The 9,326-nt window shown below is 39.3% G+C and overlaps 1 protein-coding gene across 1 annotated transcript in view; it reads right to left on the bottom strand.

Annotated features, from left to right (window-relative positions):
• Nucleotides 1-4,431: 4,431 nt before the first annotated feature.
• Nucleotides 4,432-9,326, bottom strand: part of LOC132126489 (protein diaphanous homolog 3-like) — a 405,695-nt gene continuing 400,800 nt past the window's right edge. Inside the window, exon 27 of the mRNA XM_059537748.1 lies at nt 4,432-5,875. Coding sequence (XP_059393731.1) covers nt 5,640-5,875 — 236 coding nt within the window. The 3' untranslated portion in view covers nt 4,432-5,639. The remainder of the gene's footprint in view (nt 5,876-9,326) is intronic.

The raw sequence follows: 9,326 nt of genomic DNA, 5'->3' as shown, positions 1-9,326 counted from the left end.
TCATATACAGTTATATAAAATATATATTCTAATGTATATATTAAAAATATACCAATACTTATTTATTATATAATAAATAATATAATATTATCAAATACCAAAATCTTGCCAGAGCTATAGTACAGTGGGAGTTGCATATTGGCTCATTCTGTACTACTGTATCTGTCTTTACCCATTCCTGTTTCTCTGCATCATATAAATATGACCGATAAAGCACATGAATACAAAAAAAAGGCTAAGAGTGTTAGCATGTAATGCTGCTAACTGTCAGTTTGCTCCAGAACCTCGTTGGCAGGTGATGTTGTGCCTTGTCTGTCATGTTGGCAGCACGTGGTGGAACTCTGGCCTGGTTCCATCACACGTGCTCCGGGCATTGTCCTTCCTGCACATCATCACACACTCCCTCATGGTGATGTGACCTTGCAGAGTCAGGGCTTCCAGGCCAAAAACAGACTGAATTTCCCTGCCGGCACCCCCAACGAACAGAAATCCCTTCTCCCAGTCCATACCCTGGGGGAAAATTATTATCTTTCTGTCTGGAATAGCATCGAAAAGGACAACCACCCTCCTCCCCCAACATCTGCCCTCAAATTTGAGCTTTGCTGACAGCCACTGACTCACACAGTGGCCACAGTCGAGTCTATTTATATGCTGCAGTTTCTGAGGAGGTCTTAACAGTTCGCAGACGATGCTGCAACACTTTCTAGGACTAACTCTCTCTGAGCTGCTTTTAACCAAATTTGAAGAAGCCTCGGCCTTTAAGGACACTATGTAAGGTCTAATTTACTCTTGTTTTCAAGCAGAGTAACAACTGGAAAGATTTTACCAGAGCCAAGGCTAGGAATTTACACATTTGCATGGACCAATAATGGACATTCAGGTTAAAAAGGAGCTTAGAGTTTGTTTCCTTACCTAAGACTTCGTTAAACCCCCCCAAAAAAGAGCTTTTTCTTAAAGAACACCATGGCCTCTATCAACGATTGAGGCCATCTTTTCTCAAAGGGCCTGTCCTTGAGATAGAAATAGACCAGGAACAGTTAAGAAAAGAGAAGGTACTGGATTATCCCGAATCCAATGCAATCACGTTGAAACAGGTGACTCAGCTGCTCTGCTCGGCTAAAGCCTCCGATGGATTCGGTTGCCCCTTACAGTAAGAGCGCTAGGAATGGACAAAAGTGCCCTTTCAAGGTGAAAAACCCTCTACAGTCAAGCAAGGAGAAAAAAAAGTGAGAAGGAACAAGAGAAGGTGCGAGCTCTTTCCATTTTTGGTGAAAAAAATCTGCAAGACACTATGTGACAGAGACAAGTGAGCCGAAAAACCCCGGGAAGAGTGAAGGTCAAAGTGCTGATCAATCCTAGGGTGGAAATGATTTGTGAGAAAGGATTTGGGACAACAGACGCAAACAGAGAAAAAGGAGACTCGCTGTGAGAGGAAGAAGATCAGTGCAGCACACTTAAACTCAGGATGTCTGGCAGAGTGTGGATATAGAGATATGGCAGAAAGTGCCAAGGCTTCTGTCTGCTTTTGGCTCCCACAAGAGCAAAACTCCCTGCAGACTTGTTACAATACCCGACAAAAGACCTCTTCCAAACCAAGAAGGACTAAAGTATTATTAGAAACTGAATTTTGTTTCCAGGGACATGTACTTGATGGGTGCTTCACGATTAGGATGAGAAGAGGGAATGAGTATGTGTGTGTAAGAGAGAAAGAAACCGAGGAGGAGGAAGAGTCTACTTTGGAGGGCAGTCTCTCTTAATCTGGAGAATTGAGAGAGTTGAGCTACTTCGTTTTTTCAGGAGTTATTTCCACAGTTTTCCCGACCTGAAGTTCCTGTTAGTGTAGTGGATGAAGAGGTGACCCACACTCCACCCCGGTATAATTAAAGCACACAAACACACACTTTATCACCTACTGAGGAAAGAAAGAACAGATTTTCTGCAGCTCATCAATAAATGTAGCATAATTTCTCATTTCAAGCATGCATATATGAACAAAACTCAGAATATCTTTGGTTTGATGTCACTAACCTTGCAAACTGTGCCAAATCCAGTAGTTATTCTTATAGGGGTGGTGTTGGCGCAGTGGATAAGACACATGTCTTTGGTGTGAGAATCCCGGGTTTGAATCCACTGTGAGACACCAATGTGTCCCTGAGCAAGACACTTAACCCCTAGTTGCTCCAGAGGCGTGCGACCTCTGACATATACAGTATAGCAATTGTAAGTCGCTTTGGATAAAAGCATCAGATAAATGTAATGTAATGTAATTTCATCCCCAGAAGCATTCACTGTGTCAAAACGTCATTTTGTAAACAGAACTTTTTTCAGTTGGACTGATAAAAATACTTTTGCCTTCTCACAGGATGAATGGATGGATAGAGAGGCCTCTGTATGCTAGAAGAGGTGTCGGGTGAGGATCATCCAAGTAATCAGAGTTTAACGGTCTTAACTCACATCTGCCTTACTCTCCCATCTCCAATTAAACCCGAGCAGACTACAAGCTGCCACACAATATGCTTTGTTCCCTTTAAATTATACACACAACCACACAACTGTTCAATAAAGAAAATGCACACCCTCCCCATTCTCCTGATCTTGTTTGTGTTATTGCCTAGAGGAAAGGCTTTGCGATGGCAGCTTGAGATGCATCAATGCATGTTCAAAAACCAACAGATGTCTGTTTCTCTTTCTCTAGTTGGACAGTCTGTGTTCGTCTTGGTTGCTACTGTTAGAGAACAGCCAGACCTTCACATTGTTATTGAGGACCGTCTGTCAAGTACATTCACATCCAACAGCTGAGATAACGGACAGAATAATAGAAACCGTAATTGGAAATAGCACACAAACTCAGTGGAAAAATGTTAATACTGCAATAACAACAATAAAAAAGCCATTTCAAGTCATTTTAAGTTTAATTAACAAAGGAAGTATGAAACAACACACATGTATTTACATAAGCCATAACCTCTTCCACCTGACTCTGGTTCGCGATGCAGCATGTCTTGAAAAGAACCACTGTTTTGGCTGACCCTTTTACCCCTTCTGATCTCCCCATCGTCCTGTGGAAAGCTGGCAGACAGTGGGCATTAAATAGAAAAGGAATGATCTTGTTTGCTTCACAGACTAGTTTTGGCAGCTACTCGGGCAGAACTACATAGAGCAGAATTTCATATCCTCTGCCACTCCGGTTTGTCCTATTAAGCTGGAAAAAAGGCAACGGGATTGGGTGATTTCTTGTGTTTCTGTCTTTTCAGAGTAGTGCGAGAGCAGATGAGCGAGATAAAGAGGCAGTTCATAAAAAATAAAGAAGCAGAGAGCAAAGAACACGGGACACAGAAGCACAGAACATCCTCTCTTGGGGTTATGCTCGCAGCGGCAGTGGATCATTTGGAGGGGAGATGGTGAGAGTGAGCTCCTGTCTGATGCTAATACAGAGGGGAACGAGGAAGGCTGTGCTTCATTAGCATTGCTTTTGCTAGAGCTGTCCGTGGTGCTGATCGGAGCTGTGATCCCGCTAAGGGCAGCACTACACACACCGCCTGCAGAGAGCCTGGCGTCTCGGACGACTAAACGCAAATAAAAAGCGTGGAGGAGAGGAATGGATGTTCTTTCTAAAGTGGACGTGTGACTTTGCGGCTTAGGACATAGATGCTAACTGATATGATTTCATTTGGGCACAAAGAGCTATTCGACCACACTGATGCAGCCTGTTTTTGTGATAGGCTTTTATCCTCTGGTACCCTGGTGTCTGTTTTTACCTGCAAAGTGTGCTGCATATACAGAGGGTATTTTCTCAATGTTTAATATAAATATTATAGAGTATATTTACTTTAAATTGCAATGTTCATGTCAAAATAGTTCTGTTTAAAATTAGAATCCAATTAAAATTATTAATTTATTTATCAAACTCATATTTTTCTTTGATTTAATAGCTTCCCTGTACATCACATGACAAGCACATCCATGTGCAGTTGCTGCCAATGTCAGTCATTCACATGATGCTGACTAAGAATGTGATTAGCAAGTTACCTCCTATCATTCCTTTAGCGACCAGCATTCCCAAATAACACTAGCATCCTAGTGCAGTGAAGGGGCAAACCCACCTCCCCTATTTCAAGTAGATTAATAAAACTGGAACAGACACCTTTGGAAACAGCATTCATTATATTTCAAAACAATAAACGGTGTGATTGTGGGTTGCAGAGGCTTTCATCTCTCCGGGAGGTGCCAGCCTCCCTCCGTAACCTCACCCCAACTCTCAGGTAATCGTGCATAAAATAAGATTTCTGAATGAATGAGAGGATGCACGAGAACATATGCACCCTTTTAATGAGGGAAACTGACTGAGAGAGTTTGTGGAATGAAATTAAAAAAAGAAAAGAATTGACATTCGTCTGTTTTGAAGCCAAACAAAAGACTGAGTTCTCGGCATCGTTTTTCTTTTCCTTATTTTATTTGTAACATTTCACCAAATGATGTCACTGCAATAATGTCTATCCAATAACAGGAATGTTGTTTCAAAGAATCAAAAAAGGTGATGAGAGTAAGTCCAGAGAGAGAGAGAGAGAGAGATGTGATTTCACAGGTAATCGCATTCCGATGTCATGCCTGATTGAGAGCAGTAAAGAGGAAAATCACATCACGAATAGCAGAACAGAAAACATCATGAGGAGGAATTATATATTGCCAATTATACAATGAAACACGTGCACACAACGAGACAGACAAACACAAAAAGAAACCAAAGAAATAAAATGTCTAAAAAAATAAAATGAAATATTATTTGGAAAAGCAGCAGATCCAAGAACAAATGTGCAGAGAAGTAGTGTGCATTATATCAGTGAGGTTTGCTAAGCAGTACAAATACTCCTGGCACTCAGGGATCTGCTGTCAGTGGCTCTCCTAATAAAGAACCGCTGCTCTTGCATAGTGCCGTCTCTCTTGAGAGGGACGAAACCCAACTAATACATTCTTTTTTTATCTTATGAAGAGTAATTCCTCATAAGTGTAAAAATTTCCATGAAAATTAAAACTTTTTTCGGATTAATTTGATTAAATATACATGAATATAAATAAAGGTCAAGAAGATTCAACCCACACAAAAAAGTGATTTATGTTTATAATAAATATTTTAGATATAGCTATGTTATTAAAGATGCTATCTTTTTTTTTTTTTTTGCAGAAAAGGATAAATATATTTGACAAATTTGAACGCCCATCATTCAAACATCTATGTATGTGAAAATACGCATGTATGAGTGACTTAAAGAGCTGCGTGAAGCCTTTAAAAAGTAATAATTGGTCTTTTTATGACATAAAAAAAGACTAGCGCTTGGCCCAAAGGTCAATCTAAGCCATCCGGTAATTAGCTGCTTAATACAAAAACAGTGACAAGTTTTCATCATGGACCCGACCAGCACAATGACTCGCACTTCTGTGGACAACAAGTCTGTTGCTGGAGGTAAAAGGGCAGAGGAGATGGATGGGAAAGGTTAATTGTTAAGACTTTTCCTGTGCGCGTATTAGTGCAACCCGCCGGCATTTATTAGCAAAAGGTGACTGCGAGCTTTGTGTTTCTTTTTTGTATCTGTGTCACCGAAGTGACTACAGAGGTCAAACCCGAAGAGGCGGTGATGTCATCACAGGGCACGCAGGCGGGCGAGCAAGGCCTCCACGTCCGTGTCACCATTGGATGAGCAAAGCGTCGGAGTTCGCTCTTTTTCCTTCTCTCTCTCGGGCCGGTGGGTCGGCCTGTGGGCTGCAGACGGATGGGGTTCACTCTCGTAATGAGGCTCCTTGGCAGTGGGTGCTCGTGTCGAGTTGAAATTGATATTCTGCCGTGACCGTGACCTTTGCAGAGGTGCCTTCATGTTTTCTGCAGGAGAGATGGGAGGGAGGGAGATAGGAAGAAAAAAAAGTCAGGTTCTCATAAAAACGTTTATAAGTTAGCAGCTCTTTGAGGACGAGTCGTGCAGGCACTAAAGTAATCAAAGAAATGAGAGAGGAAGACGGAGAGCAATGCAGCCGACAGCATGACAACACCATAAAATTTAAAGAGGCAAACACGTAGACGCTCGCTCACCTCAGTATCGTCACCTCTCACCCCTTTTATTGCTGCTGCTGTTCTTCTAGACTTTCCAGCACTAAATCTCTGATCTGTGATGTGGCGCAAGGGCTTGTGGGAAGCCGTCACACTGACTTAATGCTCTACACTGCTTCACTACCTTGGCACATCTACCTGATCAGACTGATGCAACCTCTGACCGCCCTTCTCTTACTCACTCTTACCACCATCCCGACTGTGAGAGGAGTTCAAAAGTCTGAAACCACAAGCAACAATGCTTTGATTTTAGACATTTTAAATGATAAACGATCAGCATAACAATTTGACTGAACATAAATTATATTTAAAAAAAACTAATTAATAAAAAACAAGACTAATGGCAGGCACCTTTAGACTAAATGCCTACAAATAAAGCAGAATCGTATTCATAGTTATTATTAATTGTTTTCTTTGTTTGAAAAATGTTAAATCTTTAAAGTGCAAATTGATCAAATAAGGCCTCACTGGAATCCTTTCCAAAAATAAAATGAGTAATTGTGAGAATTGACCAATATTATTTCTCACATCTGTGATTTTGTACATCACAAAATAAGATATTATTTTATTTATATATATATATATATATATATATATATATATATATACATTTTTTAAATAATGTAAATAAATGAGGTCGCACTTTATTTTAAGGTACAGTTCTCACTATTAAACTATAAACTATGACTTTTGCCTCAATAAACTCCTAGTTTGCTGCTTAATAGGTAATAGTGATTAACAGTTAGTAAGGTAGTTGCCCGCAGAATAAGTGCTTTATTAGTACTATGTATGTATAATAATAAGCATGTTAACAAGCAATTAGTTAAGAGTGAGAATCGGTCCCATTACTAAAGAGTTATCATGAATAATAATTAACAGTTGCAATTGCGAGATATAAAGTCACAAATGCAAGTGATAGATGTAGTGGCAAATGTAAGATGAAATCACAATTATGAGAAATAAATATCAATTATCTTTTCAGATTTTAAAAATATTATTATCATTTTGTTTTATTTATTTATTTATTAAAACTCTGATGTGGAAACTGGCTTTTTTTAGACTCTAGCTTTGGACCCCTCATTTACACTACAAACCCTGCAATAAGAGTGGTATATGTGGTATATAGAGATGCAGAGAGAGGAGAAAAAAAAAACCCCACTTCAATTAATGTATTTTCTTTCCATATTCATTTGACACTGCCTTGACCCGTATGAATGCTGTATGGAGCAGCATGGCTGAGAAACCACGCGTTTTCCTGGTTGGTCCTGGACTGAGCGGTTTTATCATCATATTAGCAATGATTACTGCACTGGTCTCGAATCTCTCGTGACAGAACATATTACAGCCACCCAGCAAAAAAATACAAAAATAAATAAAAAATTTGCTCCAGCATTACAAACAGAGGCTCACCAAGGTGCAAAGCACACATATTCACTTCAGCACAGGAGCAAGGGAGAGAGTGATGTATGAGTGCTTGAAACAAGGACAATCTCTACAAACAAGAAAGGATGGAGAATGAGAGAGAGAGAAACGGAAGGAAGAAAAGAGCCAGCGATAACAGCTAAGCAAAAATACCGCAATAAAGGAGCCCACAGACATGACAGTTCTCAAACAAATTTCCCACTGAAAATATACAACTGCAGCTGTTTTTCTATCTCCTCATAATAGTTTCTAGGTCTAAGCTGCAAATTTAGGTAGAGATGCAGACATTCAACACACTGAATCATCTTTACCAAGATATAAGACCATCATAGCAAAAGAAAACTCGATTTTTGCATTATCTTAAGAGTAATGCCTTCTCGTCCATGATGCTAGGGTGTTGTTAAGTGCTTGCCAGGATGTTTCTTTGAAATTGCAAAGTGCTGCCTTTGTAGCCCAAGACAAATAAAGTCTACTCACAGGTATGATATATAGGTCTCTAGACACAGTATTGTGTGTTCTTCAATGTGGGTCCAAGGGATATTTTGGAACACTTTAATGTTTACTGTTTTGATGGAAAACAAAAGTCTAATTCCGGGAAAAAGCACACTCTTATAGTCTCTTACAGTATTTTCACCCAGGCTGCATTTATTTGATCAAAAATATAGTAAAAATAGTAACATTGTGTATATATATATATATATATATATATATATATATATGAATTCCTGTAATGGCAAGGTTACATTTTCGGCTGCCATTACTCCAGTCTTCAATGTCGCATGATCCTTAAGAAATCATTCTAATATAATTTGGTTTGATTTGCACAATACATATTTCTTACAATCAATCAATTTCTTATATTTCTACTGTTGAAAACTGTTGTACTGTAAGGATTAATGCTGTGTGAATGCTACCATGTGTGTTGACCTTTTTAAAATGTAATATATAGTAAGCAATGTGTGAAGGTCTATGATTTTGAGCATGGATAGGACAGAATACAGTCCATTGTGTCATCCAGAGCAAATGAGAGGTTTGAGACGAATGTTGGCTGTAATGTACAGTATAGGAGTGAGTGGTGAGCCATGCTCGGATGTGTGTGGTAGTGATTTCTCTGTGCTCTCATTACTGCTTTGAGAGAATGTGCACTCGTTTGTCTCTGTGTGCCTCTCTCTGCCCTATGCTTCAGGCCACTTTCATTAGTCTCTTTGGCTCGTCCTCTTTTGCCTTCATTTCCTGCTCATCCCATTTGCTGTTTCCCATTCTTAAAATAATCTTTCTTTTTCTCTACATGACTCTGTTTGGCTCCATACTGCTTAATTTCTTTATCCTCTTCTTCCTTTCTCGCTCAAACTGACCCTGTTGATATGGAGAGGCTGCTTGTCTCTCATTAGTGTGAGGATGATGTCTGTGTGTCTTAATGAGTGTTAAAACACAAGCTACAGTGGAGACACTGTACGACTACATGACTTCTGATAGGTTCAGTTTTTTTTACCATCCACCGAGAAGCAGCAGATGCCAAGATGTTTTCTAAACTTTTTACAAGAAGCGAGAGAAAAAAGAGAAACATGATGTGGTAAGAGAAACATGATGTGGTAAGCAGTGAGCAGCTGTGACAGTCATGTTCCATCTAATACAGGTCTTTTCAATAAGGTTATGGATGTAAAAAAAATGTAAATGAATACTCGCATTGTTTTTTCCCAATTATAAAAAATAAATAAAAATTTTTTTTAACTTAAGTATGTGAACAAATATGTAAGCTGAAGTTCAGCTAGATATCGATAAATATATCTTTATGTTTATTGAT

This window comes from Carassius carassius, chromosome 44 (genome assembly GCF_963082965.1).
Source record: "Carassius carassius chromosome 44, fCarCar2.1, whole genome shotgun sequence".
NCBI lineage: Eukaryota > Metazoa > Chordata > Actinopteri > Cypriniformes > Cyprinidae > Carassius > Carassius carassius.
This window is presented reverse-complemented; position numbering and strand designations above follow the sequence as displayed.